General features: G+C 46.5%; 1 protein-coding gene across 3 annotated transcripts in view; it reads right to left on the bottom strand.

Moving 5' to 3' along the window:
* Window positions 1-2,203: 2,203 nt before the first annotated feature.
* Window positions 2,204-21,466, bottom strand: part of Naa25 (N(alpha)-acetyltransferase 25, NatB auxiliary subunit) — a 44,636-nt gene continuing 25,373 nt past the window's right edge. The window contains exons 12-25 of one of the 3 annotated variants that reach the window (XR_001784683.2): window positions 21,011-21,218; window positions 20,150-20,239; window positions 18,602-18,782; window positions 17,927-18,026; window positions 15,292-15,420; window positions 13,997-14,148; window positions 13,168-13,293; window positions 9,684-9,927; window positions 9,170-9,293; window positions 8,029-8,094; window positions 7,048-7,145; window positions 5,915-6,025; window positions 5,272-5,418; window positions 2,204-4,925 (exon numbers count right to left, since the gene is read on the bottom strand). Coding sequence is in view for 2 of the 3 variants with exons in the window: in XM_011248198.2 (XP_011246500.1) it covers window positions 4,803-4,925; window positions 5,272-5,418; window positions 5,915-6,025; window positions 7,048-7,145; window positions 8,029-8,094; window positions 9,170-9,293; window positions 9,684-9,927; window positions 13,168-13,293; window positions 13,997-14,148; window positions 17,927-18,026; window positions 18,602-18,782; window positions 20,150-20,239; window positions 21,011-21,218 (1,770 nt within the window). In the remaining variant the exon portion in view is untranslated. The remainder of the gene's footprint in view (window positions 4,926-5,271; window positions 5,419-5,914; window positions 6,026-7,047; window positions 7,146-8,028; window positions 8,095-9,169; window positions 9,294-9,683; window positions 9,928-13,167; window positions 13,294-13,996; window positions 14,149-15,291; window positions 15,421-17,926; window positions 18,027-18,601; window positions 18,783-20,149; window positions 20,240-21,010; window positions 21,219-21,466) is intronic. The other 2 variants (XM_011248198.2, NM_172722.4) reach the window with 2 other exon arrangements.

Here is a 21,466-nt window from a genome sequence, read left to right as displayed (position 1 = left end):
GATGGTTTTCTTTTTAGATAATACTTTTAGCCTGTGATCAGAGTTCAGTTTTGAGTGTAAGCTGCTGTTGTGCACTCTATTCTGCAAGACCCTTCCTTGTACGAGGCACAGCCTTACGTTTCCATGGCCGCCCATGTATGGTGAGATACAGGGTGCAGTCTATACTCTGACCTTATGTGAACAAGCAACAGGGCATCATGTTTCCTATCTCTATAGAGCAAGCAAATTCTTTTACTAATGTACTGTCTTTAGAATTTATGCACCGAAAGCCAATGCGGTGACATCTCTGTTTTGAGCACTAGTGGGGTAGGCACAAGGATTAGGAGTCAAGGTCAGCTTCAGTGATCTGAGGACCAGCCTGTGCTACATAAGACTGTGTCAAAAGCAAAGTCACATGAGCATTCATTCCAGTTCCAACATGTAAAATATAAGTTACTCTCCCACAAAAATCACTTGCTATAAACTCCCAGCTTTTGATCCGCCAGATGGGGACTGGAACTCCTCAGCAGATACAAGTGTGCTCGACATAGTTGGCAGAAGTGTGAGCCATTCAAGCTCCTCCACTTTCCCCAGACTGCCATTCAAAGTGACCTGGAAACAAAGCAGATGAAATGCCCTGTGTTCAATTGAAGCAAAGCACACTGTAGCTGAGGCCATTAATGTGAACCATCTTTGCAAGAGTGGCCCATGCCCAGGGTACACAGGATTTACACCTCAGGAATATATGTGAGATCTAAAGACTAGTATTTTAATCTTCAAATTTTTATTTTTGGTTTTTCAAGACAGGGTTTCTCTGAGCAGTCCTGGCTGTCCTGGAACTCACTTTGTAGACCAGGCTGGCCTCGAACTTAGAAATCCGCCTGCCTCTGCCTCCCAAGTGCTGGGATTAGAGGCATGAGCCACCACTGCCTGGCTAATCTTCAATTTAAAAAAAAAAAAAATTCTGTGTCTTGAGTGCTGCTTGCCTGCATGTTTGTATATCCAGTGTACCTGCAGTGCCCATAGAGGCCAGAAGAGGGTGCTGGATTCTCTGGAACTAAAGTAGTAGATGGTGAACCACTTTGTAGGTGTTAGGAAGAGTCCTCCGGGGCTCCTAACTGCTGAGCCATCTCTCTAGCTGCTAATATTTTAATTTTTAGTTCTAATTTTAGTTGTAATCTATTTTAGAATCTCTTTGGGTGCTTCAGAAACACACAGACTTGCCTTAGCTGTTCTGGTTTATATACTTATCTAGGCCAGGCTAAATCTAAAGAACAAAGTAGTCTCTTCATTTTTGAGATAGCAACAGGACCGTGGCAGTCTACCCCTGAGTCCTGACAGGATGGCTTGGGCTCACTGCAACCATTTCTAACTTCAAGAGCTTGGGAGCAGAAAGACTAAGTTACTATGACTTCTATTTTGAGCTGAATGTGTTTAAGGGATTTGCATATGTCACGGCAATGCAGTCTCCACACATTCTGCAGGCAGATGATCATGTCCAGCAGCACTGGGACAGGGCAGTCATCTGGCTCTCATAATGGCTGCCTAGAGTCCTTCTTAGGATTAAACAGCCAGGCATTGGTGGCGCATGCCTTAATCCCAGCACTTGAGAGGCAGAGGCAGGTGGATTTCTGAGTTCGAGGTCAGCCTGGTCTACAGAATGAGTTCCAGGACAGCCAGGGCTACACAGAGAAACCCTGTCTCAAAAAAATCAAAAATAAATTAATAAATAAACAGCTACATAAAACTTAAGGGATTTCCTCAGTAGCCCGAAGCAGTAAAGATCTAATATAAAGAATTTTATTCTAAAGAATCTGCACATTTTTTCAAATAGTGTAAAGAGGCCCTTTCTAATTCAGGAGCAAAAATGCCATTGAAAATAGGGCAGAGTAGGGCAGGACAAGAAACCTAAGACTGTACAGGGAAGCCCTAAGCCCTGTCTTGAAAAAAAGGATCTCAGTTTTAACTCTTACTGGGACCCATGCAATGTTTGTGGGATACAGAGAAGCTAGAGTTGAATGAATAAAGCTGTATCCCTCCTCTTACCCCCCCAGAACATAATGTGCTGTGCACAACCCCAAATAATGTGTAATTAATTAAAGCTGGATCTATAGGAGTGTCCCGTGCTAGCCCATATTTAGGGCTAGTACAGAACTGAGATGAGATACACTGTTTTGGAAGCTCTAACTTTTAAGACTGAACAAAAACGAACCAGGAAAAGTGCCAACTTAAAATAAAAACATTTATGTAAATTAGCCTGTCCAGTTAAAGCTGATTTTCTGCCTGCACTTAGTTCTCAAGAGAAGATTTCCCATACCAATAAATCACATAAAAAAGTAGGAAGAGTCTCAACAAACCTGCAGATAAATTGAATCCCTTTTTGTATTGAAAAAGTTGAAATGAAAGACATATACAGATTGAATGTGGTGATTGCAAAATATAATGCAATTTCGAACAATTAAAATTATGAAAATATACAAAATTGATGGCAGCACACCTAGGTTTGTGCACTCTCCATCATGTGGAGATACTACAGAGGACTATCCGTCCACAGCAAAGAAGTAACTTGAACCCGATTCCTGCTTTGCAAAGTCTTGACTTAGGATCTCAGTAGTATAAAAAGCAGTGATTGTTTTTTTTCAGTCTGTAAACAGTAGTCGTGGTTTTTGTTGTTTTTAAATATCAATTTACCACACAAAAACAAAACAGAACAAAACCCATATAAACCACAGCAGCAGCAGCACTGGGCCTTGAGCATTCTCCTTAGATGCTAGTGACATACAGGCGTGGGGAGAGGAGGCGTTCACTCAGTAAGAATATATATATATATATACTTTTAACTGTACACAATGTATAGTGCATGACAGCTTCCAAAAGAATAGACTGATAAAAGATATTGGCCATTTCATAATTTCACTCTTTTTACAGTTATCTCAAAATGTAAGAATTAGATCTGATTGAAATGCTACATTTAGTAAGAAAATCAGCAAGTAACAGAGGAAGTGTAACCCCACCATGACATTATTTGTCAACAAGACCAGTGGAGGCCCTACATGTTAGAGCAGGAGACTGACAGGATAGACCATTAGAGGAAGGAGCTATGCCTGAGGGCCATAGCCAGCCCATGCAGTCCATACGGACCATGGTCAGCTGACAGAGCTTGATTTAGAGCATCTGTGACCGTGAACACACAGCACAATTTGAATATCCCAAGAAACATTATTCCAGGAGCCAGGGCAGTGCAAGCAAACGCCCACCCAGTCCCATGGGAAACAGGCCACAACTACAGAACAGTACCACAAGGTGGTGTTCAAGGCAAGTCAAAATCAGGGTCTTCAACCCATCTTATTCAAAAAGGCCCTTTTTTTGGGGATGGAGCACGTGATACTCTGATGCAACCATGATGTAGGCTCCAGCACATCCTACAAGTAAGAAAGTAGTTTGCACACATTTCCTTACAAGTAAATTAGTTAACCACTATGCTGATTTGTGAATCCCAGACAGTTACGATAAAGAATGCAATGGTGTGCTGCTGGAGCAGTCCATGGGAAAGACCAGTCCTCACCAAGTCATCTTTTCACCTTACAGTTACTCTCAGGAATAAAGTGACAGGGAACAAGAACAGAAGTGAGAGAGGAGATTCAGACACAAAACAGTCACGGAAAGCGCTGTCGGAGCTCGGCATGACATAATCAAGAGCAGTTTTCATCTTCTCGCAGACCAGCCTCTTAAGCTGGAGGCTTAGGGAACAGGCCACCAACCTTAGGTGAACAACATGAATACACCCTGATGCAGTTCTTAAGTGTCAACAGGACACCAACATCAGGCCCATTATAAAACATACCTTTTTCAACCTAAAACTTAAAAACCTAGGTTAAACCCATATTTAATCCTTCCATCCCAAAGCCCCCCTTAAAAGCACTAGAGTAGTAAATCTGTTTCCAAGCATATTTATGCATATGTGTATCTGTGTGTGACTCATCAATCAGCTGCACAAGGTGACTTAATGACGACACAAATATCAGACTCGCCTGCACACACCACGTACAACCTCTTCCAACAGCTTTTCCACCTTTCCCAGAAGACCAGCGGGGCTCAGTCTCAGCAGTTTACGAAGCTCACGGTGGGCTGTGCTCAGATTTCTTCCTCAAAGTGGGCAGAACTTGGACTTCCTCACTGCCCTGAGGCTGAGCTCTCCCAGGAGCGGGGCTGGGGATGTCTTGGCTGCTGGGGCTGTGAAGCCAAAACTGAGCACCTGTGGTCATGTGTGGTGCCCTGTGGTGGCACGTACTCAGCCACATCTCCCTTGAGCCTCTGTGGGTCCATCCCGGTTCTGTGGGATGGCACAAGGAACCTGCCACTGAGGGAAGGGTCCTGCTCCTGGGTCTCCTACACCTGCTTTTGCCTCATACGGCTACAGTATGGGCTACCCAACCCAAACTCCCACTGCATGATGAAAAAGCAACCCACCTGCTCTGAGGTCGATGCTATACTTATTCTCTATTGCTGCTTGTATAGAAATGTCCACCCCAGCCATTCCTGGAGCTGGGAGTGAGGTGGGGTGCTCTTGTTGCTGTCCTGTATGTATGGACAGGTATAAAGAGTGGTAAACCCAGATGAGGGTCCTGCTTCTGGTTTATATACAATAATTTAATTTGTTGTATATATTTAATACCTCAAAAATTAATTCACGATCAAAGTCCTTCATGCATTTGTGAGGAAGTTCTGGATTAGAACAATGCCAGCCAGATGTTGTTTTTGCTGGGGAAGGTGGTGTGTCATCTTCTGCTGTGGAACCTTCGGTGTTTATGGTTCAGAATTCCTTAAATTTTTAGTTTCTTTGTAGTCTCAAGTCTTTTTCTCAGCAGCTCCCCTGTCTCCAGAAGTGAGTGCAGGTAACTGCTCTGGACTTTCCCCTGCACAGTCTTTGAAAATTTTCTTTCTTCCTACAAAATAAACAACAAGTAGTCTTGCTCAAAACTCAGTCGCTCAGTTTATAGAGACCTCAGGCAGAACACCAATGGCATTTTCAGTTCATAAAGATTATGGAAGGGGAAAGCCATTTCTGGCATCAGGTGACTCATGTAAGGCACACATGGCACAGGCTGTGATCAACAGGTGTGCACCCCAGACCAAGAAAAATGTGAGAGTCTTCCTGAGTAGCTTAGACACAGAGCTATTTCATGACAAGCTGGGTATAAGTGAAATCTGTGATGAACTGGGCATGAACTGATCCTCAGGAGAAAGTTTCAACCTGTGCACAATCCTCGCTGCTTGCACATCATCTCTTACCGTAGAGATAGAAGTTTCCTCTAACGTGAGCTCCTCAAGTCTAAGTGCAATCAGATGTGCTTCAAGTCCTTTAATATGATCCACAGCATTGGAAATTACAGTCTGAAGTCCAGTAACGTAGTCTTGGAAACTGGTGAAGATTGGAGGCTGGGGGAAGAAGATGAAAAAGCCGTTAAAAGCTTCCCAAACAGCCCGTTTTTCTAGCTTGGTGTGATAACTTCCCAGCATGCATGTCTGATGCTGTGAGCACAGGGATGAATGGACCCACTTTGGAGAAACCCATTAGCTGCTAACTTAGCTCCTGGGACGCACTGCACTGTCCTTTCAGTGGACCTAGGGAAGGATCTTCATGGTACTTTAAGGATGGACCTGGGAAGCGGCGGGCGGCAGGGACAATGTAAGTTGAGAGACAGCTGCCTTACATAGTGAGACTGTCTTAAAACCAGCACATACTTGTGTCCCAGCTACTGGGGAGGCCGAGGACCAAGAGTCAGGACAAGCCCAGGCAACACAGCACAGCCCTTACAGGAAAGGCTGCAGCAAACATGCCTCAGAGACCTGACAGCTCTAAGAATGTGCAGGGAAACAGCGGAAGGCGAGGCAATCGGGCTGGGCCAGGCGGTCGGCTGCTCTTTGTCATTACCATGATGATGCTCGTTTCTTTTTTCTTCTTTTTCTTTTTCTGGATATTTAATTTGTATGGTCGCAAGACACTTTCACAGTAACTGGACACCCAAAGGATGACAGAAATAGTCTGAAAGAGGAAGTTTACAAGCTCATCAGCAAAAGTTACACTAAGGCATCTGCATAGCAGCCAGAGACAAAGTCATGGCACTGGCAGTTATGCAGAAGCCAACCAGTGACCATGGAAAGGGACAAGCCAACCAGGACTGGCAGCTGTGACTATGCGCCAGCACAAACACTTCTTCCTTGGATGGTGTCTCCTATGTATCTGTCCCAGTTTGCTGCTCCAACAGCTGATAGCATTGTCCTTCCTCCTGGCTCTCCCTCTGCTAGTCTCCATTTCCTTCCCTTCCCTAAGGAGAGGGAGGACGTGTGTGTCCCTTTGCTAAGTGCAAAGCCCACATCCCAGCATGCGGGAGCTCTCCACACAGCAGTTAGTGGATGTGTGCCCTGAGCATCCAGCTGGCTCCTATCCCACACTGGGTTACTCAACAGCACCGGCTGGGGGAACACTCTGCACTGAAGAAGGCTGTCTGCTCTTACAGAAGACCTGGGTTCGGTGCCCAGCACCCACACGGCAGCTCTGGCCTTCTGCAGGTACTTGTATGCAAGGTAGACATGAACCCACACAGGAACACAATATACACATAAATCTAAACAACAACAGAAAGAATCTGACTAAAATCAAGAGTCCTGCTGCTATCAGGGTGCTGGCATATGCCCATGACTCCTAGGAGGCTGCAGCTGAGTCCAGAGTTCAAGGCCAGTCTCGATTACACACGAACTAACATTTTCAAAAAAGGAAACTACACTGTATTTTATCCTCCTCCAGCTGCCTGGAAAATACAGAATGCTAGGCAATTAGTAAAACAAGTGGCTGTGTGAACTCAAGCAAAGCCCAAGGAGGGTGAACCGTAGAGGAAGAGCCACTCAGATGCTGTCCCTAAGCACAGCAGAGGAAGCCAGCTTAGAAAAATGACAAAATGGCACCTAGTGTCTTAAACCATCAGTGACAAGCTGCAGGTGTAAAGCCCACACTCTGCTGCGGAGACGAGGCGACAAAGCCAGGCCCTCAGCAGGAGGAAGACACACCTCAACGAAGAAGACCAGATTCTCTAGGACTGCAGGCTGGGTCTTCACATTGCCATCTGTAACTTCTAAGAGGTCCCCTTTACATGTGCTGAAGACACCTGAGGGGGAGAAAAGGTTTTATGATATTATTCTCTGTAAGTTTTGATGCTTTTAGAATATAGAATCTGAAAATAACTAACATAAAAATTTAATCCAAGCCAGGCCTGCCTGGTGGCACTGGAAGTCAGAGGCGTGGAAGATCTCTAAGTTTGAGGCCAGCCTGGTCTACATACTAAGTTCCACGCTGCCTAGAGCTACAAGATGAGACCTCCATCTCAAAACAAAAACAACAAAAAAACAAACAAACAAATTAAAGCTCCAGTGAATAGGAGTGGAGCTGAGCACCAGTGCTTGCCTGGCCTGCTCTCAGTCTCAGACACCGTCCTCAGAACCATCAGAAGACAAAAGATAAAACTTCCCTCACACAAAGCTTCAATATATAAAGGCATATAAAGTAAAAAGTCTTAACAATTAACGTGCTATAGTCGCCAAAATATAAAAAGTAGTCTTAAAAATTATAGCCGGGCAGTGGTGGCGCACGCCTTTAATCCCAGCACTTGGGAGGCAGAGGCAGAGGCCAGCCTGGTCTACAGAGTGAGTTCCAGGACAGCCAAGGCTACACAGAGAAACCCTGTCTGGAAAAACAAACAAACAAACAAACAAAAAACAAAAAAGCATGCTAGCCATCAGCTGAGAGATCTGAAGTACGGGCTGTCATAAACTACAGACTGGGTGGTTTAGCAGCCCTGTGCCACTGTGAGGTGACATACATGAAGACCATCTAAACACAAAAACAAAGACTTTAACTTTAAAGATGAAAAAATAAATTTTAAAATTAAAAAGAAAAGCTTATTATTTCCAAACCCTTCCATATATATTTATATACACTGAGCTACTGTCAGACACACAAGCACAATTCAGGAATCTACAATAAAAACTTACCTTTCAATAGTTCTAGTAAAGATGCAAGACTATTTTCTATTCGTTCCTGTATATCCACTGTACCCTCTAAAAATGAAAAACAAGCAATCAATGGGTTGGGAATTTTTTTGTTTTGTTTTTTAAAGAAAAAACAATAAGCTGGGCACGACTGCATAGAGTTGTGACCCAGAGCCCAGCACACTGCGGCAACCAGACTGAGTTCAAGCCCAGCCCACAAGCTGTGCTGAAAAAACCCTGTGGGCTGGGAAAGCCACTGTCACCAAAGCCGAGTTTGATCCCCCAGATCCAGTTGGTTCTGTGACCTTGCCCTGAGTGCTGTGGTACACACAGACTAAGTAAGCAAACACATAAATGACAAACACCTACAGCAGCAGGGCCCGGAGAGATAGCTTGGCAGTTAAGAGTACAGAGGACCTGAGGTCAATTCCAAGTACACATTTCAGGATGTTCATAATGGCCTGGATCCCCAACTCCAACCCAACTGACAACTCTGGTCTCCATAGGCACCTGCCCTCCCCTGCACACCCCGAGACACACAAACACCCCAAAAAGTTGGTGCTGGAGAGAGAACTCAGCAGTTACGAGTAAGTACTGGCTGCTGTGGTAGAAGAACCAGGTTCAATTCCTAGAACCCTCATAGTGACTCACAACTGTAACTCCAGTCTAGAGGATATGACCCTCCCTACTCTGGCCCAGAGGGCTCCAGACATGCACATTATGCATAGAAATGCACACAGGCAAAATACCCATACACATAATAAAATAAAATAAATTGAAGTAGTAAGACTCTGAAAAGGTGCAACAGTTAACTCAATTCTAACAAGTAAGTCATAGCAGGGGCCTTTCCCCTGAGATGCACACATTTAATCCCACGACTGAAAGACACAGAGGCAGAAAGGCAGAGCTGCCAATGGAGGAGGGACACTGGCTGCCGCTCTGGACAGACTGTCTCAGGCTCTCCAGCAGGACTTGCCAGTTATGCTGCCTGCACTGCAGATCCATCAGCATGCAGGAATGCAGCTGGGGCTCAGCATATGAGTCTGTCTGGTTCCCCGTAAGTTTAGGGTTTATCATTTATGGCACTTACTACATTCTTAATGTTAAAGGTCCAGTAAACACGGGCCCCTGCATGCATACTTACCTAAGCCACTGGTGTCAAGCTCATACATGTCGCTGACCAGATGGAAGGACTGGACTTGGCACTGACAGCAGCCAGAACTGAAGAACCTGCCCATCCTGGTGGGAACAGGCCCAAGGAAGGGGTACTGGAAAAAGACAGAAAACCAAAGTATGAAACAGGGCTTAAAAGTGCTGGATAAAACAGAAATCCATCCATCAGAAAGCCAGCAACTGACTCCCACAGTACCAAGGAAAAGGCCATATGTATTAGTGAAGCAGGGTGGTGTGTCCCTGTGGTCCCAATACTGAGTTAGGAAGACTTCAAATTTAAGGCCATCCAGAACTATACACCAAGAACCCATCTCAAAGGGAAAAGGGGGAAGAAAAAGCCCTCCAACAGCTGCTGTTCAGTTTTTCCTGACGAATGGGTTTAGACAGAGCAATACCCAGCCAAGACTGTCCATCCCTCCTTCTCTGTTACGCCCACAGTTGGTGGGATAATTATTGCGCCTCCAACAGCAAATACTTATTGATACCTGAATTTCCTTCTCAATAAACCGCTTCCCCGTCTCCACGGCCACCTCTAGCTGTTGGAGGAGCAAACGAAGGATGTCGATCCGGGAGGACACACCGTTCTCTGACATCTTCTCTGAGTTCTTGGGCTCCACAGGGTGGGTAAGACTTGGAAGTCCACTGATCAGCCTCAACGTTAAGGAGCGAATTCTTAACCACATGGTTTCTTCCTCCAAGGAGAGTTTCTTATGCTCTTCAGAAACATTCCTTAAACAGAAACATTCCCAGAGCGTCCATTTTACTCAGCCTGCTGCCTCCAAAGCTTTGAGCCTTTGGTTTCCCCTATCAGGATACCTCAGTACAGGTCCTGCCTTCACCTGGCTCAGTGCAAGCCTCTGATTACCACCTGCCTCACAACAGAAGGCTGTGCACGGCAGCCTTACCTACAGGTCCTTTCCCCACGAGGAGTGTGTGCTCTGAGGATTAAAAGATGAATGATACAAAACGTTCAGACGCCAGACAATCGGGGTAGGTGGTAAAAGTGCCAAGTTACTCAGACACGCAGGAGTCCCCCGGCTCCCAGAGCCTCCGATCTCTCCATACAAGTACACGAGCGCAGGACTGCACTGGGGCTCAGCTCAATGGCACAGGACACCTTTACCCTTTGTAAGGTGTGGGCTGAATTCCAAGTAGAACCAAAAAATACACAAAATCCTATATTGGTGGTAACACTTGCACCATCTCTTTTTGAGGCACAGTCTCTTTAGATCCAGTGGCCTCTCTCTTCCTGAGAAAGGAATGGATGACACCGGGCTGACCTGTCTTAACTTTGAGCCACATTTCTTTAGTGATAAATAAATGCTGCAGAAGCACCATTGCACGGTTTGCCCTCTGCTGATGCCAGGCAGCTAGGCAAGAGCAGCCCCTGTGGCCGTGAGAACACACCATTAGTACTGGTGACAGAGCCGCCTGCTAAACACCTTGTACTCTCGTCACCCAGTTGCCCTGGCAGAAACAGCACACACTGCGCAATATCACCCTTTCCTACTGACTACAGCTTCTGCCCCTGGATGGAGGGAAAAGAAACCAGTGCCCCAGACTCTCCCTGGCCCTCCACATACTCTTGGTTGGGATGAGCTGTAGTGGTGCAGTATAGCAACTACACACTGCCTTGCAGGTCTTTCTGCCAGCTTACTCAGTGTAGTTTTGGTAAGCTACAAATCAGTGTGTGCAAAGCCCTCACACATAGGTCTTACATGTTTGTGCCCTAACTTCCTAGGGCAGACAGGTTGGATTTTAACCCCGCTACTAGAAGGCTATAAATGTTACACATCACCTAAATACAAGGCAATAACCAATCCCTACCCAGCCTGCTGACCGCAGCCATGCATTCATCTCTGCTAGAAGAGAAGCTGTAGTTAGAGCCTCACCTCAGTAGCTCCTAGTTACCCTGAGAATGTCGATACAAATGAGGAAATTGAGATGGCCTTTATTTCCTTTTCTTTTTGAGATAGGGTCTCATACAGCCCAAGATGGCCCAAATTTGCTATAAAAGATGACCTTGAACTCCTGACCCATCTGCATCTCTGCCTCCCAAGTACTGGACTCTAACACAGCAGAGTGACACTGTATCAGGTCCCACAACTCATCAGAGTCTAGCAGACACCATCTCAGCCTGGTCAGAACGTCTGTGGCCACGAGTCCTTTTAATTTCCATTCTTGAACTGGAGAGAGCAGTGTTCCCCTGCCTCTCTGAGCTGCCTTGCTCAGGCCCCAGTGAAGCAGACTCTCCCCACAGCAGTGTTTGTGGAACTGGAAAGCACTGCCTATGGCTTGTGTGGTTTTCTGAGATGGTTTCTCTGTGTAGCCCTGGCTGTCCTGGAACTCACTCTCAAAGCCTTCCCTGCCTCTGCCTCCCGAGTGCTGAGATTAAAGGCGTGCGCCGGCGGCCTGGCCGTGTATACCTTTTAAAACGAAACTTCTTTATTTTGTGTTTGTAGGTCATGGAGGCCTTCCATCAGGAAGGTCCAAGAACTGAACTGGGGTTCATGGCGAGCCCTTCCCCCACTGAGCTGTTGGTCCCTTCTGACCCTTCTGAAGACTGTGCTTCTCATCTATGTGACCAGAGGCCCCTCTAGAGGACAACAGTCTGAAGGATGCTCGAGCGGCTGGGATAGAGAAGAGTGGAGCTGCTCTCACAGTGGCTGATGAGCTGCTTCAAAAAAATGACAGAATCATCCCAGAAAGTTTGGTTTTTCTCTCACTGACACAGGGCCTCTTATAACACAGGCCTTGAACTTGCTGTGTAGCTGAGAATGTTCTTGAACTCCCGATCCACCTGCCTCGACTCTCAAAAGTGCTGGGATCACTGGTGGGCATCAACATGCCGAAAAGTTTTAAACAAAACTGCTGGTCACCTAGCATAAGCTGAACCCAGAGACCTAAAATATCTAGATCAGTGTCACAAAGTGAGCCCAGTTCTTAGACGACTGCTCTGGAAATGGCCAACAATTTTTCAACACTCAAAGGTACATGAAGTTTGACCTCTCCACAGGCGCAATCACAGAGAGGTACTGGGAGGTCATGTGAGGGAGGCAGGCCATGAAGCTCAGCAGGGTTAGGGATGGAGCAGGGACGGGGAAGGCAGCAGTGAACAGACACTAAGGCACACTCATGACCCTTCTCCTGGGTCCTCCTGTCCCCACTCACTCCCACCAGTGAGAAATGTGGTGCAGAAGTTCACATCTTCATCGTCACTTCAGTGCCACAGGGCCAGAGGGTGCAGTGAGCTCTAAAACATACTCCGGGAAACAGGCCACGCAGAGGCCTTGCTCAACACTTGATGCAAAGAGGGCAGAACGGCAGCACATGGCATGTCTGTCAGTGTGTCGTGCCTGGGCTATTCATGTCTGCGTGTGGCTTAGAATAAGACATCAGTTGTTAAGTATTTTTACCTTTTTGTTTCCTGAAATAAGATCACACTGTGAAGCCCTGGCTGTCCTGACTGCCCTGGCCTCAGAGTTCTGGCCTGCCTCTGCCTCCAGGCAAGAACAACTATACCTGGCTAATAAACTTATCTTCTGTATTGCTCAAAAAACAATAATAAACTTGTACTTATATATACACACATATATTCACACACCACATATATGCAGACACACACATACACAGACACCAATTTGTCAATGTGCCATAACCCTTTGAAACCTAACAGAGATTAAAAGCGTTTATATATGCCAGGTTGAGATGTTAGGAAAGCCAAAATCACTAAAGATGCCTCGCCTTCCTCTCCAGAGCCTAAGGACCTGCATCTTGGTGAAGCTTGTCTCCCTCCACTCGGAGCTCATACAGCACGCCAAGGACAGACCCAGCTTGGCAGTCCAGCACACAGAGGGATGGGCTGTGTCCCTGCTCTCTGATTCCAACGGTGAGCACGTGTTTGTGTATAAAGGAATCTTCCTAACGTTTTGGATTCACCGTGACTGTTCACTGCTGAGTTCCTCTTACCTGTCTTTTGGATCCCAACTGAAGAAAACATCCAAGTCTCTGTTGTCTCGCAAATCTTCCCATGGAACATCATCTTCCTCTGGCCTCAGATTCATTGATTTGATACTTTCTGCCAAGCTAATTGATCTGTAATACAGAAGGTTTGCTTAGACTTGGGGGCGGGGAGGAGAGATGTGTGCGACTATGTATACCTAGAGAGGCCAGAGGTCTACACCAGGTGTTCTCCTCTGTCTCTATCTACCTTGTGTTTTGAGACAGGTTTCTCCCTGAACCTGGACCTCACCATGTGGCTCAGCTGGCTGGCCAGTGAGCCCCAAAGAACCTCCTGTCAGTACTGGGCTGCAGGCATGCACTGCCATGCCTGATTTACACATGGATGTTGGGGATCAGAACTCACACCCTTACCAAAGTGCTTTACATACTGAGCTGTCTTCCCCTGCTCTAAAGCTTTATTCTTATAACAATATAGTCATGAAAACACTAGGCAGGACTTTCTTTTCCTGGAACGAGCGAAAGGATTGACTTTAGAAAACATGGTCTCAGATGAGGGCAAATGGAACCAAGACAAGTCATGGCATCTCACTACATAGCGAGTGAAAACCAGCAGGATAGTGGGTAAGCACCCGGATTGGTCCCCAGGGCAGACCTCTTTCCTACTAGATCTGAGCCAGAGCCACAGCCAGAGCCCTCCAGCATTCTCTACGACAGGGTCAAGGCTCTGTATCTCCCCTGTCTTCCTGTCCTCCCTTTTCCCTTAACCGTGCTACTGACAGCCATGAACATCAGGTCTGGCCCCTCAGTCCATCCTTGCCTCCCATCAGGTACTCACATGTTTGCTTCAAGTAGAAGGTCTAACAGCATCCGCTCAGTGCGTACTTGTGCAAAATGGAGAGAATTATTCAGCCTGTTCCTAAAAGCGATAAACTCTGGGATCTTCTCAAATGCACCATATTTGTAAGCTTGAATAATGTATTCTGAGGTCTGAGGAGGAAAGACATCACCTTGGTATAAATACTCCCTTGGTCAGGCAATGTAAGCAACACTCGCCAGCAAGCTAACCATTCAAACTAGAAGCAAGGCTGGCCTAGTCAGTCTCTGGAGGTCTGGGCCACACAGAGTGGTCCCAGGCATGGGGAACATTCCTTCTCTTTAATCTTTTTCTTTAATCTTTTTCTTTTTTTTTTTTTCCTTTTTTCGAGATAGGGTTTCTCTGTGTAGCCCTGGCTGTCCTGGAACTCACTCTGTAGACCAGGCTGGCCTCGAACTCAGAAATCCGCCTGCCTCTGCCTCCCGAGTGCTGGGATTAGGCGTGCACCACCACGCCCAGCCCTTCTCTTTAATCTTGCAGCAGAGTCAATGTCTCCTTTACTACACAGCTAGCCCCGAGGCAGCAGTTGCCATCTCCAGTCCTGACTTAGCAGTCATGTCTTTCAAGACAATTGGACCTAGAGGATCTTCTATCACAACAGCCAAGACTTTGGCAAATGTCATTCCAACAGGAATCTTACACCATTTAGTCTGCGTCTAAGACAAACTGTGCTATATTCAAAGATTCTAAGGATGCCATACTCACACGACCATAGCCCACCCAAAATGAAACCACTCTCCTTCAGAGAGACACTGCTCCTAGGTGGGTACCAGACACAAGGTGATGGATGAGCTGTGCAGCAGGACAGAAGACACCAAACAAGACACCAATAGGACTGTCATAATGGACTCCGAGGAAGACATCAAGAACCAAGTTTCCTGAGCACACAAACTGCTCAGTTGCCCCAGACAAGCAAGTGAAGGGAGCGCTCCCAAGTGTACTGTGACTCAGATTAAAATTATCGGATGAGATGCTGCAGAGCAGAGCCAAGATAGAGAGTTCTACACAAAGTCCTGGCACAACACAAGCAAATCTCAGGGAAGAACATTTCAGAGTGGGCCCAGGCCACTAGGATCAGAAGATAGATCACCCCTTTGGGCCAAGGGAAGCATTTAGCTGAACGCTGATGTCTGCCCCAAAGACACTGTCTAGAAAAGCTAGTTTTTGCCTAGTTTTTATTGCTTGCTCTGCCCCCATTTCCACTATGCCTGAGTAATTTGCCCAGGAGAAAAATAGGCCAATAGTCAACAACATACCCTCTGATACACAGCCTCGCAGGGTTCATTTCAAGCCGTGGGGCTGCGCCACGGGTGCTAAGTCAACTGCATTCGATGCGGCTTTTAAACCCCCAGGGGACACCTCGGCCAGCTGTTTGCCTGCAGTATCTGGAGAGATTAAAGACGGACGGACACAAGAAAATTAAAAAGATTATGTGTGATCCTGCGGGTGTAGGACTGACTGCCAGCTTGACTGAGGACACTGGCATGCCTCATCAAGAGGCCCACACTTAGTCAGACTTCTCTCCTATAGTCCCCAACTTAGAAGACACAGCAGGGCTAACTGCCAACCCTTGCAATGGGAGCTTACAGCTTGAAAACACTTCAAGCTAGCCAGGATGCAAACAAGACTTGGGTGGTTCTGGGCAGACTGCAGTTCCAACATGAGACCAGCCTTCCCTAAAATGGGAGCTCAGTGTCTGAGCAGTCCACAGAACTTCACTTGAGAAAACAGACAACAGCTTTTACATGACAGAAACAAGGGACAACCAGGAGAAAAATACAGTCTCAACACACCAGGAGTGGCTGCAGTTTTTGTGCATCTGCCTGAGATAGTCCTCTTCAAATGCCACATTACAGTGGCTCTGCAGGGCTAGCCAAGGGCCCAGGGAGCAGTAGCAGAAGGCTGAGAACATCCCTGCTGAAGCCTGGCGCCTCATGGGACACAGCCAAACAAGCGGCCATAAGCACTCTAAAGACTACTGCCAGAGCATGCATCCACACCTACTCCCGGTCAGACACCAGAAGAATCCCTAAAAATGAACCCTGAGTGCTATGAAAATTAGCAAAACACACAGGTATCAGACCTTAAATGATGACTAATATGAATATCTAAAATAAAGATTTCAAAGAAAAAAATTTCAAATACCCTTATTATTTGTATTTATCCAATGTATGTTTGGGTGGATCCCCTGGACCTGGAGGTACAAATGGTCCCGATCCACCAGACGTAGACTCAGGCCCTCTGCAAACCCAGTATGCTCTTAACCACTGTCCTATGTCTCTGTCCCCCAAAAGGGAGCATTTAAAACTAGCTGACTTTTGGCAATGGGAAGACCTAACAGTGACACCTAACAAGACAGCAGGACCATCCAAGGGTAACTGAACCCCATAGCACGGAGCCACCTAACAACAGCAGACTGCCTATTTAAGAAGTGCTTTGTTAAAGAACTAATTAGGAAGCGAAATAAATTAGTAGCCCAAGGGAAGAAGCATCCAGGGACCCCCAGAACAAGTGAAAGTTGCAGAAGACTAGGCTACCCCAACAGGCACAGGGCTCCATTTCCTTACTATAGATATGGGCATCAGCACTGCCTCTGGTCCTCACAGATGGTGTACTTGAGAATGGTTAAAGTAGCCCCAGCTAAACTCAAGGAGAGGATTACTATTCCCTGACTAGTAAACTGGTAATTTATCAGGCTCAGCATCATGTACATTTAGCTACATTAGTGATTCCTGCCACAGGCAACATAGCAAAACATTGATTCCTCTGAGGCCAGGCAAGAAGACAGAGCACTTGGGGCTAGCCTCACCTACATTGCAAGACCCTGTCTCAAATTTTAAGAGTCTTCAATAAATTAAATGTCTTTAACCTCTTCCTTATAAATACAGAAGAGTGAGAATAATGAAAGATGAGGAAGCAATTCTTAAGTTAGTAAATCCCTCAGAAAGAGATGGCAAGCACACATTCCTCAATGTGCTGTGTGGTCACAGGTTTCTCTGTCATCAGGGAGAAGGTCCCCACAGGATAAGCAGACAGATAGCTGATGGAGTGGGCTGAGGCAGAGGCCAGCCTTCTCTAGGATCAAAGCTATCCTCAGCTGCTTCGCACCTATGGTGCAGAACACACACTGCTCAGACATCTGTCTGCCCTGCTTCTTTATTCTTTAACACATCTCTCAAGAAGCACGTGGAAGACAGACTTTAAAGGAAAGACCTCAAGACTCAAGAGTATTTGTCAAGATGAGTCACAGATGGCAACTTCCTCACCAAGCTCAATGATGCTGAGAGACCAGGAAACTAGGAAGCTACTGGCTAAGCCAGGCATGGCCCAACTCTAAGAAGTGAGGCTTAGCCACACACAAGAAGAACAGCAGTAGTGGCCACTCTAAAGACTCGCCGTCTCTGCACACTAGCTCCTGGTGTTGCTCCAGTTTTGCAAGACCATCAACTGAGACCATGTGGATTCCTGAAAGAACTTTAACCACGTGGGCCCAGGGAGCAGCAGGGATGACTACATGCAGACCCTCCTAGACTCTGCCCTGGGCAGCTCTAACAAACTGGCCCTTAAATGCAGTAGGGGATGCTATTGGACCAAACTTAGAGCCCCTTGCTCCAAGATTGGAAATCTTGGAAAGTCCCTGGATAGCATGTGAAACGCAAAGCTGAGGGACGTGAGATGTCTCAGTCTGTTAGTGTCCCGTTAGAAACGGACATTTCTAAGGATTCAATTATAGACATGAGCACTGAGCAAATTCAATACCTCTCCCTAGTGGTCTACGGGCACCTGCCAGCTAAAGAGCCAGGCGCCGGGGACTCTGTGTTGTGACCCTAGGCGGTGCACTCTACACCAGGCAGTCAGCAGCAAGCCATGATACCAGTGGGTTTCACTTACATCTTTCTGGTTGGAGTGGAAAAACCTGAGTGCAAAGTTACAGGACTGGGAGGCAGCAGCATACTGACCCAGGGATGCAGCATATCGGGTCAGAAGATAGCTAGGGAGGAAGAACAGAGAAAACATCAGTTACTTCCCTCTACTGTCGAATACTAGGCATCAAGTTACTATGGCGAAGAGAAAGCAGGCCAAAAAACCCCCAAAACCCCTGCCAGAATGATCCTGCTCATGGGATCAAATTAAAAGAAAATCAAGAGAGCTCTTTCTTTACACCTTGATAATAACAAGAATGAACACCATATTCTCTTCCTAAATTCGAATAACTACATAACATAGCCCAAACTCAAACTCAAAATGAAGTCTTGGGTCAGTGGCAATAGCTCACAGAAGATAGTCTGAAGGATACACACAGCAAAAGAGCACAAGCATGCCTCAAACAATGGCTGGCACTATCTCTGGGGAAAGCAACTGACCATTATAATTAAAGCAGTCGGAGATACAAACCCTTGCGCTCTGGCTAATGTTTGGAGCCCTGCGCTGCTACAGTCTACACGAGTGACCTTCCTAGGCTCGACGAAACTGCCTGCTCGGTTCTCAGAGTGTATGCTACCAACCCAATGCCTTCCTAGGCTCCATGCAGCTGCCTGCTCGGTACTCAGAGTGTATACTACCAACCCAATGGTGTCGTGCTGGATGTGCTTAGCATCGAGACTGGAGTAGAGATCCACCACTGGTTCAAATGCACCCAGCACGCAGTAGATCCGAACAAGTAGCAATTTGAACTGAGCATTGGATGGGCTGTGGGTTAAGCCTTCTTCCAGCAGAGTCAGGGCCTGCCAGACCGCAGTCTCCTCACCTGGAATCAAAACACATTATCCACTCAGCTTTAAGAGCACGGAATTTCCTAACAACAATGAATCATGAATGAGTTTGGATGCATAAAAATTTTAGATACAGACTTGGGATCAAAAGAGGGAATTCCGGGCTGGAGAGATGGCTCAGTGGTTAAGAACACCGACTACAGAGTCGGTCCCGAGTTCAAATCCCAGCAACCACATGGTGGCTCACAACCATCCATAATGAGATCTGACTCCCTCTTCTGGAGTGTCTGAAGACAGCTACAGTGTACTTACATATAATAAATAAATAAACCTTAAAAAAAAAAAAAAAGAGGAAATTCCCCTAAATACAAAGTCCTCAAGTAGTTACATCAGTGCTTAAATAGAGCTGTGCAAAAGTAATCCAGGATGTAGAACAAGAGGATGTTAGCTAGCCTTCCCCCTGAAGGGCTTTAACCACAAGACAGACCCTACAAGCTATTATCATTTTATTCCATATGTAACTGTACTAAAAATATCACATATGATACTTAAAAGAAAAAAACTGCTATTAGGAACAGAGAGGTGGTTCAGCACATAAAGGTACTTGCCACCAAAGCCTGCAGTTGAGTCTGAGCCCTGGGTCCCACATAGTGATCTTTGTAACTCATGAGTGATGGCACATGTATCCACACACATATACACAAACATACAAAATGTTATTTTAAAAAAAGGAAGCTGGAGGCTAGAGAGATGACTCAGAGGTTAAGAGCACCGGCTGCTCTTCCACAGGTCCTGAGTTCAATTCCCAGCACCCACATGGTGGCTCACAACCATCTGTAATGGGATCCGATGGCTATTCTGTCATGAATGCATACATGCACAAACACCACTCATATTGAGAAATAAGTAAATCTTCAAAAAAGGGGGGGGATGTGAAGCTGGGCTGTAGTGGTCCCCATCTTTAATCCTAGCCCCCAGGAGGCAGAGGCAGGTACATCCCTGAGTTTCAGGCCAGCCTGGTCTACAGAGCAAGTTTCAGAGCCATGGCTACAAAGTGAGTGCCTGTCTCAAAAAACAATTTTAAAAAAATCACTTATTAATATTTTTTAAGCTAAATAAAAAGGGCTTTTTTGTTCTGTGGGGTTGCCCATCTGCTTTTGAATCAGTGTGGTTCTATTTTAACTCTAGATCTGTTTCACAGTGATTATTTGTTATTCAAATACATTTAGAAACCAATCAGATAGTTGCTGATTGGGTCACACTCATCAGAAGGCAGGGAGAGCTAGGCCTAAGGCCCAGTGCATGGTGTGCACAGTGATGTGCGGTCTGCACAGTGATGTGCGGTCTGCACAGTGTGAGCCTCCACGTCCAGCAGGCTCAGGAGCTGACACAGATGTCCTACCTGCTTCTCTCCATACATCAATGAGCACATGAACAGCGAGCAGGCAGTAATAGTCTGAGAACTGCAACTCTGTCTTCAAACAAGAGCGCCCTGGGAGGGGAAAAGCACACCTGGTTTTAATAGTTATTCAACAAGTACTGCTACAAGAAGCTCTTGTTTGCTTTTTAAAGAAGAAAAATGACAAGCAGGTAAGAGGAAAATGGGAATAGCAGGAGTACTGAAGACAAATATAAGCCTTAATAATAACCTGGGATGCAGAATGGGCATAGAGTGCTTGCCTTTGTGTGCATGAAGACCTGGCCTCCATCCCTGGGAAGAAGGGCATGGATGGGGGAAAGGATGGGTGGGTGGATAGATGGATTGGGGGGGGGGGGGGGTAACAACACAAACCAAAGGTTTCACACTCAACTGGAACAGGAATCCAGGGGAGAAGGAACACATGCTGGCCACAATAGGACGATCTAAAGAAGTCTGAGGTGAAGGGAAAGAACCAGGGCCCAACCGCCCCTGCCAAGCAGTTCTGGACAGCAGTGCTCATGCAACACCTCTACCAAGCAGTGTGCATTAGCATTAGGTGTGTCCAGCAGAGCAAACCCTGTCTGAAGCCCCTGCTTCTACACTCAACATTTCCCTTACAGCATACACTACTCTGCTTCACACAGCCTTTATGAGGATATAAGATCACAGCTCCCAAGTGTGAAATTCCTCACAAATCATGAACTCATCTAAGAGCCATGGTCTAGCCCAGCTGACGAGAGGAGCAGAAACCACCCAGCAGCAGCAGCAACAGGACTAAGAAAGCTAAGCAGTACTCAGACAGCAGGGGCATGCGATGAACACTGCCTGACTTTTGCTACTCACCAAACTCCAGTCCGTGCTGGTACCTTAACATCAGTTCTTTGACCACATCCAGCTTCTGACTCTTATCCATGCTGTGGTACAAGCCAAGGAGCCGTGTCAGCTGCACAACACACAGATGCTGCTGCAGGCCTCGGATGTCGGCCGGCAGGGCAAGCTTATCCTCTGTCGGCGTCGACAATGGAACAACTCCAAGGAGCTGGTTAATGAACTGCAGATGGGATGAACAAAGGCCACACCATGCCACACCTGAGAGACTCTTCGAGAAGACTGCTGAGCTGGGGAGATGGCCCAGCGGTTCTTAACCTTACATACTCTTAAGGAGCACTGTCTGTTCTCCCAGAGGTCCCGAGTTCAAACCCTAGCAACCATGTAGTGTCTTGCAATGATGATACAGGAGTCTGATGCCATCTTCTGGCATGCAGGCATATGTGTAGATAGAGCACTCATATAAAATAA

Source organism: Mus musculus, chromosome 5 (assembly GCF_000001635.26).
Source record: "Mus musculus strain C57BL/6J chromosome 5, GRCm38.p6 C57BL/6J".
Classification (NCBI taxonomy): Eukaryota; Metazoa; Chordata; class Mammalia; order Rodentia; family Muridae; genus Mus; species Mus musculus.
Note: the sequence above shows the minus strand (reverse complement) of the source record. Positions and strands in the feature narration are given on the sequence as shown.